Source organism: Budorcas taxicolor, chromosome 3, assembly GCF_023091745.1.
Source record: "Budorcas taxicolor isolate Tak-1 chromosome 3, Takin1.1, whole genome shotgun sequence".
Taxonomy (NCBI): Eukaryota; Metazoa; Chordata; class Mammalia; order Artiodactyla; family Bovidae; genus Budorcas; species Budorcas taxicolor.
Window position 1 is genome coordinate 10,683,578 of NC_068912.1, and position 10,353 is coordinate 10,693,930.

The following is a 10,353-nucleotide window of genomic DNA, read 5'->3' on the forward strand; positions in this document are numbered from 1 at the left end:
CTTAATGCTTGACTAAGAAGGCAATGGATGGTGACAATGACTCCTTAATCAATCTTTCCACTACCTTGTTCTACCACTTGCTGCCATTGTCCTTTACTTTGGGGCACTCAGAAACACTTCAAATTTTCAGAGCAGCTCTCCTGAGCATATATTTTGGGTTATAATTTCCTCTATCTATGTGATTTATATCTTTTCTGTCTTTCAGAGGTCTCCGATGTTTCTTTCTACTCATGGAACTCTTTTTTTCTGGCACTAAGTGGATTTATTCTTTAAGAAAATGTTCTCTATCATTTGTAGGAATTGAGATGGAAAAAAAATACTTGTGCTTGAACTCAGTCCACCATTGATTAAATTTAGCAACTTGGCTTTTCCCCTGCAGTTCCTTCTTATGTTCCCTCATTATTTCTTCATCTATCCACCCCACAACACTATTGAGCTCCAAATCTGTGAAAGGCTCTGTAATAGACTGCCTTTCAAGAAGGTGATGCCATTGTGCCAAAATAGTAGGGTATGAACTTTCTCTCTTTTTGGACTTTCCAGATGACAGTAGTGGTAAAGAATCTCCCTGCCAATGCAGGAGATGCAAGAGATGTGGGTTCAATCCCTGGGTCAGGAAGATCCCCTAGAATAGGAAATGGCTACCCATTGCAGTGTTCTTGCCTGGAAAACCCATGGACAGGGGAGCCTGGAGGGCTACAGTCCGTGGAGTCACAAAGACACGACTGTGCACATACATACACACATCTCTTTTTTCCTAACGAAGAAGCTGTTGCTGTACCAATCCACGTGAACATTTTTTTTTTATTGACCTTGGGGTTATCTTTCTTAGATTCCTAACTGAATTTAAAATTGTAGTGTTTGACCACTGAATAAGTGAAACCAACCAGTCTGTGTACTAACAATCAAACCACCTTGACCTCATTCACATAGCATTTGCCATTAAAGAACACTGCTCTCTTTTTGAATTTGATCAGTGTTTCATTTCTATCAGTTTTTCTCACTGACTTTCTTCTCAAATATCTCCCCTTCTCTGTAGTTTTATTGATTCTGCCCTAGCTTTGGTGCCTATTGTCTTTAGTGTGACTGTGGTACTATGATGTGTAGTAAGAAGTATATATTTGGTCTTTGTCCCCATTTGTGCCAGAACCCTCCTAAAACCCTAGGAGAGTGATGAAGGTCTTTTGTTATGTGCATAGGTGGACCACACCTAAAGACAGAGGCTGGTTACCAGGAGAAACAACCATGTGGTTCAGTTCAGTTCAGTCGCTCAGTTGTGTCTGACTCTTCGCGACCCCATGAATCGCAGCATGCCAGGCCTCCCTGTCCTTCACCATCTCCCGGAGTTCACTCAGACTCACGTCCATCGAGTCAGTGATGCCATCCAGCCATCTCATCCTCTGTCGTCCCCTTCTCCTCCTGCCCCCAATCCCTCCCAGCATCACAGTCTTTTCCAATGAGTCAACTCTTCACATGAGGTGGCCAAAGTACTGGAGTTTCAGCTTTAGCATCACTCCTTCCAAAGAACACCTAGGGCCGATCTCCTTCAGAATGGACTTGTTGGATCTCCTTGCAGTCCAAGGGACTCTCAAGAGTCTTCTCCAACACCACAGTTCAAAAGCATCAATTCTTCATCACTCAGCTTTCTTCACAGCTTTCTTCTTTGGTGCTCAGCCTTCTTCACAGTCCAACTCTCACATCCATACATGACCACAGGAAAAACCATAGCCTTGACTAGACGGACCTTAGTTGGCAAAGAAATGTCTCTGCTTTTGAATATACTATCTAGGTTGGTCATAACTTTTCTTCCAAGGAGTAAGTGTCTTTGAATTTCATGGCTGCAATCACCATCTGCAGTGATTTTGGAGCCCCCCAAAATAAAGTCTGACACTGTTTCCACTGTTTCCTCATCTATTTCCCATGAAGTGATGGGACCTGATGCCATGATCTTTGTTTTCTGAATGTTGAGCTTTAAGCCAACATTTTCACTCTCCACTTTCACTTTCATCAAGAGGCTGTTTAGTTCCTCTTCACTTTCTGCCATAAGGGTGGTGTCATCTGCATATCTGAGGTTATTGATATTTCTCCCGGCAATCTTGATTCCAGCTTGTGTTTCTTCCAGTCCAGCATTTCTCATGATGTACTTTGCCTATAAGTTAAATAAGCAGGGTGACAATGTACAGCCTTGACGTACTCCTTTTCCTATTTGGAACCAGTCTGTTGTTCCATGTCCAGTTCTAACTGTTGCTTCCTGACCTGCAATACAGATTTCTCAAGAGTCAGGTCAGGTGGTCTGGGATTCCCATCTCTTTCAGAATTTTCCACAGTTGATTGTGATGCACACAGTCAAAGGCTTTGGCATAGTCAATAAAGCAGAAAGAGATGTTTTTCTGGAACTCTCTTTTTTGATGATCCAGCGGATGTTGGCAATTTGATCTCAGGTTCCTCTGCCTTTTCTAAAACCAGCTTGAACATCAGGGAGTTCACAGTTCACGTATTACTGAAGCCTGGCTTGGAGAATTTTGAGCATTACTTTACTAGCATGTGAGATGAGTGCAATTGTGTGGTAGTTTGAGCATTCTTTGGCATTGCCTTTCTTTGGGATTGGAATGAAAACTGACCTTTTCCAGTCCTGTGGCCACTGCTGAGTTTTCCAAATTTGCTGGCATATTGAGTGCAGCACTTTCACAGCATCATCTTTCAGGATTTGAAATAGCTCAACTGGAATTCCATCACCTCCACTAGCTTTGTTTGTAGTCATGCTTTCTAAGGCCCACTTGGCTTCACATTCCAGGATGTCTGGCTCTAGATGAGTGATCACACCATCATGATTATCTGGGTCGTGAATATCTTTTTTGTAGGTCCATACCATTTCTGTCCTTTATCGAGCCCATCTTTGCATGAAATGTTCCCTTGGTATCTCTAATTTTCTTGAAGAGATCTCTAGTCTTCCCCATTCTGTTCTTTTCCTCTATTTCTTTGCACTAATGGCTGAAGAAGGCTTTCTTATCTCTTCTTGCTATTCTTTGGTACTTTGCATTCAGATGCTTAAATCTTTCCTTTTCTCCTTTGCTTTTGGCTTCTCTTCTTTTCACAGCTATTTGTAAGGCCTCCCCAGACAGCCATTTTGCTTTCTTGCATTTCTTTTCCGTGGGGATGGTCTTGATCCCTGTCTCCTGTACAATGTCACGAACCTCAGTCCATAGATCATCAGGCACTCTATCTATAAGATCTAGGCCCTTAAATCTATTTCTCACTTCCACTGTATAATCATAAGGGATTTGATTTAGGTCATACCTGAATGGTCTAGCGGTTTTCCCTACTTTCTTCAATTTGAGTCTGAATTTGGTAATAAGGAGTTCATGATCTGAGCCACAGTCAGCTCCTGGTCTTGTTTTTGTTGATTGTATAGAGCTTCTCCATCTTTGGCTGCAAAGAATATAATCAATCTGATTTCGGTGTTGACCATCTGGTGATGTCCATGTGCAGAGTTTTCTCTTGTGTTGTTGGAAGAGGGTGTTTGCTATGACCAGTGCATTTTCTTGGCAAAACTCTATTAGTCTTTGCCCTGCTTCATTCTGCATTCCAAGGCCAAATTTGCCTGTTACTCCAGGTGTTTCTTGACTTCCTACTTTTGCATTCCAGTCCCCTGTAATGAAAAGGACATCTTTTTGGGTGCTAGTTCTACAAGGTCTTGTAGGTCTTCATAGAACCGTTCAACTTGAGTTTCTTCAGTGTTACTGGTTGGGGCATAGACTTGGATTACCGTGATATTGAAGGGTTTGCCTTGGAGACAAACAAAGATCATTCTGTCGTTTTTGAGATTGCATCCAAGTACTGCAGTTTGGACTCTTTTGTTGACCATGATGGTTACTCCATTTCTTTTTTTTTTTTTTTTTGGGTCACAACTAAGTAGTTTTTATTATAATTCTTATTTTTAAAGTATTTAGTTCACTTAACGTTAATTTAACATAAGGATTGGTTTTATTTTATTTTTTTTTTTTCTTTTTTTTTTTTTTTTTATTTTATTTTTCTAATTTTAAAATCTTTAATTCTTACATGTGTTCCCAAACATGAACCCCCCTCCCACCTCCCTCCCCATAACATCTCTGTGGGTCATCCCCATGCACCAGCCCCAAGCATGCTGTATCCTGCGTCAGACATAGACTAGCGATTCAATTCTTACATGATAGTATACATGATAGAATGCCATTCTCCCAGATCATCCCACCCTCTCCCTCTCCCTCTGAGTCCAAAAGTCTGTTATAGACAGCTGCGTCTTTTTTCCTGTCTTGCATACAGGGTCGTCATTGCCATCTTTCTAAATTCCATATATATGTGTTAGTATACTGTATTGGTGTTTTTCTTTCTGGCTTACTTCACTCTGTATAATCGGCTCCAGTTTCGTCCATCTCATCAGAACTGATTCAAATGAATTCTTCTGAGGTATTCCTGCCTGCAGTAGTAGATATAATGATCATCTGAGTTAAATTCAGCCATTCCAGTCCATTTTAGTTCAATGATTCCTAGAATGTCGACATTCACTCTTGCCATCTCTTGTTTGACCACTTCCAATTTGCCTTGATTCATGGACCTGACATTCCAGGTTCCTATGCAATATTGCTCTTTACAGCATCGGACCTTGCTTCTATCACCAGTCACATCCACAGCTGGGTATTGTTTTTGCTTTGGCTCCATCCCTTCATTCTTTCTGGAGTTATTTCTCCACTGATCTCCAGTAACATATTGGGCACCTACTGGGGAGTATGTCTTTCAGTATTCTATCACTTTGCCTTTTCATACTGTTCATGGGGTTCTCAAGGCAAGAATACTGAAGTGGTTTGCCATTCCCTTCTCCAGTGGACCACATAACCATGTGGTTAGAGGGTTGGAACTTTCAGTCTCACCCCCATACCTCCAGGGAGGAAAGAGGAGCTGAAGGTTGAGCTCAATCATGAATGGCAAATGATGTAATGCTGCTGCTGCTGCTGCTGCTGCTGCTAAGTCGCTTTAGTCATGTCCGACTCTGTGCGACCCCATAGATGGCCTCCCACCAGGCTCCCCCATCCCTGGGATTCTCCAGGCAAGAACACTGGAGTGGGTTGCCATTTCCTTCTCCAATGCATGAAACTGAAAAGTGAAAGTGAAGTTGCCCAGTGGAGTACGACTCCTAGCGACCCCATGGACTGCAGCCCACCAGGCTCCTCCGTTCATGAGATTTTCCAGGCAAAAGTACTGGAGTGGGGTGCCATTGCCTCCTGTGAAAGAAGCCCACATAAATACCCAAAAGGTGTTCAGAGTTTCCAAGATGGTGAACATGTGGAGATGTGAAGAGAGTGGTGTGTTCAGAGATGGCATAGAAGCTCATCACTTTTCCCCAGACCTTGACCTATGCATCTCCTCCATCTAGCTGTTCCTGAGTTATATCCTTTCATAACTAAGGGGTAACCTAGTAAGTAAAATGTTTTTGTGAACCACTTTGGCAGATTAATCGAACCCAGGGTGGAGGAGGTTGTTGGAATCTCTGCTCTATAGCCAGTAGGTCTATAGCACAACCTGGGCTTCAGATTGGCATTTGAAGGGATGGTTGGGGAGAGGGGGCAGTCTTGTAAGAATGAATCCTTAACCTGTGGAATCTGATACTATCTCTGGGGAGATAGTATTAAAATTGAATTGTAGGGCATGCAACTGATACTGAAGCATTATTTGGTGTTGTGAAGACACACACACACACACACACACACACACACACACACACACACACACCCACACCCACCCACCCTGCTTTGCACACTGGGATTGGGTCCAGAATGATTTTAAAAACTTTCTAGTTAGCTAGCTTAGTGCCTGATTCCTGGTAAATCTCCTAACATGTGTCTTGTTGTACTAATGAACTAAGACCCACTAAGGGGTTCTCCCTGTTTACCATCTCTCTCACTCCAATACATCCTCCATCCTGCCACCAGTGAAAATTTCAAACACAGGTCTATTATTTTCTTGTTCAAGGAAACTTGAAAGCCTCTCACTTATTTTGAAAGACCTCAGGCCCATATTTTCTATACATTGTTTCATTAGCAAGTTTTTATGAATGGTGGGAACAGAGAGGGACAATAATACTCCACAAATACAACTGTAATTATTTTGCTGGCAAACACAACAGCAATACTAATAGTGATTAGTAAGTGGGAAATATCAGGCAGAGAAGATACACTAATGACCCACTATAGAGAGTAAATAAGAGAGTGAATTGGTATAATTGGTACAGAGTAAGGATATCTCAGAATTTTGTCTTGCAAACCAATAAAATTTGAGGACTGAAAAGATATTGATTCACTAAAATGGACTATCATGCACAGAGAGGTTCAAGAAATTTTTTTGGAGTTTGTGAATGAAGCAATAGAAAATGAAGTTTGTGGTGACCATTGCTAGTATTATTTTCTTAGTCTTAAAACCCTTGCTTCCCTACCTGTGTCTCAGCTTATATGCTGCCCCTTCCATAAAAAACCTATACTTCTCTGGGGTGGGAGGGGGATTCCTGGGGCAAGGATGCTAAATGGATATTTCATTTTAGGGCAAGTAGTAATCAGTTTGGACACAATTGTCAGGGAGATTTCTATTTGTGAAAACTCATTGAAATGTAAATATTACACAACCAACTAAAATAAGTAAAAAGAGGGTATATTGGCTAATAGACGTCACTTCAGAGGACCTGAGGTGAAACTAGTAAGACTAGATTGAGAGACTCAAGCAATGTCCTTGAAGGCTCTGCCATCTCTTAGTTCCACTTGGGAATCAAGGACGGAGAGGGGAAAGGGAGGACCACTTCTATTAGGCAGAGAACTTTAAAACCATTTCACTTTAAAAAAAAATCTATGTGTCAGTATTCAAGCATTCTGGCACATAGCTGTTGTTGTCAGTTGTTGATGAGCAGTCAAGCCAGAAATCAATGATTAAATTTGACAAGGAAGAGATTTTTGCTTACGTTCATTTTGCTGAAGTGGTGGAGGCCAAAGTCTTGTTTGCATGGATTGAGGAGAAAACAGGAGATGGGGAAACAGAGATTGTCAGTACACAAAACCCTTTCCAGGAGTTTTCCAGTAAATGAGAGCAGAAATGATGAACAGTAGCTGAAGAGGTGTGGAATCTTGGGATGCCTGACATGCGGGATCCTTCCTCCCTTCTTTTTTCCTTTCTGTAAAAGATTAAATATATTACAGCATGTTTGTCTGGTTTTGGGAATGATTGAGTAAAGATGAAGAAATTAATGATGCAAAAGATAGGATACTGATGGAAGCAAAACTCTGAGTGATTAAGAGGGTCTGGGATTCTTTGCAGAAGTATAAAGGTTGCCCTTAGATATAGACAGACAGTTCATCCTTTGTCATAAGAGGGAGGCAGTATATGTAAGTAAAGATTCAGAAAGGCTGGTAGATTTGGAGATGGGAGGATGTGTAAAGATATCAGTTTGGATTTTATAGCAGGAAGACCACATTAATAGTTTTGATTTAACAAAAGACAGTATGTCTCCTTCAAGGAAATGTTGGGGTAGTTAGTCTAGAGCTGATGCAGTGATTCCATAGTCAATTATCCAGGCTCCATCTATCTGCAACCTCAAATGTGCATCTCACCCATGGTGGTCGAGAAGTGATACTCTAACTCCTATTATTATGTCTGAATACTAGACAGAAGGCAGAGGGGGAGTGGAAAGGAAGAGCACAAGAGAAGTCTTTAAAGGGGGCAACCTGGAAAATGTCCTTATTCCTTCTGTTCATATCTCATTGGCCAGAATGTAATCATATTCTCACTCCTAACTGCAGAGGAGGCTGGGAAGTTTAGTATTTGAGTAGGTGACCGTGTGCTCAACCAACCTGTTCTTACTGGATGAGAAGTGGAGAATGGGTATCGTGCAGCTGCCAGAAGCCTCTGCTACAAGAGATACAGTGGCTTTCTTCTAATTTCTCAGTAAAGAGCTGTGATTGCTGCACATAAGAATGGATGAGATTCTGGGGGTTTGAAGAGAGAGGAGGAGCTAAATAGCCATTTGAAGGCTGGATTAAATAAAGATCCATAGTAAGACTGGCTTCCCAGCCAATGCAAGGAGATACAAGGGATGTGGGATTGATCCCTGGGTCAGGAAGATCCCTTGAAGAAGGAAATAGCAACCCACTCCAGTATTCTTGCCTGGAAAATCCCATGGACAGAGGAGTCCATAGAGATTTTCTATGGACTTCCCTAGTGGCTCAGATGGTTAAGTGTCTGCCTACCATGCGGGAGACCTGGGTCGGATCCCTGGGTCAGGAAGATCCTCTGGAGAAAGAAATGGCAATCCACTCCAGTGCCCTTGCCTGGAAAATCCCATGGATGGAAGAGCCTGGTAGGCTACAGTCCATGGGGTCGCAAAGAGTTGGACATGACTGAGCGACTTCTCCTTCACCTTCATGCATCCATAGGACTGTGGGATGCAGTCTATAGAGTAGCAAAGAGTCGGACACAACTGAAGGATTGGGCGCATCATCTTGATTCCTCCCTGAACCTTGACATGAAGAAACTCTGACATATGGTACGTTTGTGATCAGGCACATGTTTCACTGAGCCAGAGATTTCCTTGCAACGAAGCTCAGCTGACTAAGAAAAAATTGTCCTTGGCTCTGTGGATGACATGTTTGTTTTTGGTATTTCCCAATTTGTGAACCGGAGGCATCTGAAAAGGGTTGGCAATGATACTCATCTCCAGAAGCTATCCTCCATGAAACACCAAGACTTGGGCTGAAGTGGGTGCTAGAGATGCACTATGATATGTTCTCAGATGGCCTTGCTTCTATTAAGATTTTTTAAATTATTTTCTCAAGATAAATACCCAAGTGGAACTCTCAGAGAGCTTCTTCATTTTTCCTGTCACAAAGAATTGGTGATCTCATAGTCACAGGAGCTTGTAATAAATAACCAACATTGATTTCTCTGTTCCAGAATTATTTTGCTTCCCTTATTTCCAGAGCCCTGACACTTGCTGAGAAAGCTAGTATTGGAAAATCATTTACGTGGTGGCACAGACTCCCCCACTGCCTTGGATATAAATCCATGCAGGATGGAGCAGGTCTAGAGGCAAAGAATCTAGGACTTCTGGTTGCTGAGCTTTCAGCCAAAGACATCTTCTCCAGAAGGGTGAATCCAGATGCTAGAAGCATTGGCGGCATAGACTGACCATGGAGAGGCTGTTGTGGTGCTTCCTGGCCTTGATCGGCTTCTCTAGGGTTTTGGGCCAGACAGGTAGGGGCTACTCCAGGATGTGCCAAGGATTTGGTTTGAGTGATGGGAGTGGGGCCTAAGATTATACAAGGTGAAGTCAGAGGGACATCCAGCATGGGTGAGTGTGTGTATGTCTGTGTGTGTGTATGACACTGAGGAAAAATCAGTCTATTTCTCAATCCCAAACTCTATTTATGCAGGAATATATCTTTGTGATCTGAGAAACTTCTCATCTCTCCTCTGCTTTCTGTCTCACAGACTTGCATAAGAAGGCCTTCGTGTTTCCCAAAGAGACGGAGAATTCCTACGTATCTCTGAGAACACAGTTAGAGACCCCACTCAAAGCCTTCACTGTGTGTCTCTATTTCTACACAGAGCTGGCCCGAACCCGCAGCTACAGCATTTTCTCTTATGCCACCAGGCAGCAACCTAACGAGATCCTCATATTTTGGTCTAAGGGTAGAGGCTATACTTTTGGAGTACATGGGAAGGAGATATCATTCCAGAGTTTCGAAAATACTCAAGCTCCAACACACATCTGTGCCAGCTGGGAGTCCACCTCCGGAATTGCAGAGCTCTGGGTGAATGGGAAACCCCGGGTGAGGAAGAGTCTGGAGAAGGGAGCCTCTCTGGGGAAAGACGCCAGCATCATCCTGGGGCAGGAGCAGGATGCGTTCGCTGGGGGCTTTGATAGAAACCAGTGTTTGGTGGGAGACATTGGAGATGTGAACATGTGGGACTTTGTGCTGTCGCCGGAAGAGATTAACACTGTCTATGTTGGTGGGAACCTCAGTCCTAATGTCCTTAACTGGAAGGCGCTGAACTATGAAGCAAAGGGTGAGGTGTTCGTTAAGCCTCAGCTGTGGTAGTGAGGTTGGGCTGTGGTCCTGGAAGTGCTTCCTGGCAATTCCACCCTATGGCTCTGGACCTCCCCACCCCTGTACACATCTCTGCAGGCCTGCTCTGTGAACACAGGCTTTTGCTTCCCTACTCTACCTTCCTTAACACCAGATGGAATTTTTAAGTATCTGGCTTGGGAGATTGAAAAGCTTTGCCCACGAGGTCAGGATTGCAGATGCTTTGGGATTTCCTATTTTTTTTTTTTAAATT

The 10,353-nt window shown here is 42.9% G+C and overlaps 1 protein-coding gene across 1 annotated transcript; it reads left to right on the forward strand.

Moving 5' to 3' along the window:
- Positions 1 to 9,200: 9,200 nt before the first annotated feature.
- LOC128045680 (C-reactive protein-like) lies at positions 9,201 to 10,112 on the forward strand. Its single transcript, XM_052638127.1, has 2 exons — positions 9,201 to 9,264; positions 9,502 to 10,112. The coding sequence occupies exons 1-2, from the start codon at positions 9,201 to 9,203 to the stop codon at positions 10,110 to 10,112; spliced, it is 675 nt and encodes a 224-aa protein (XP_052494087.1).
- The last annotated feature ends 241 nt before the right edge of the window (positions 10,113 to 10,353 follow it).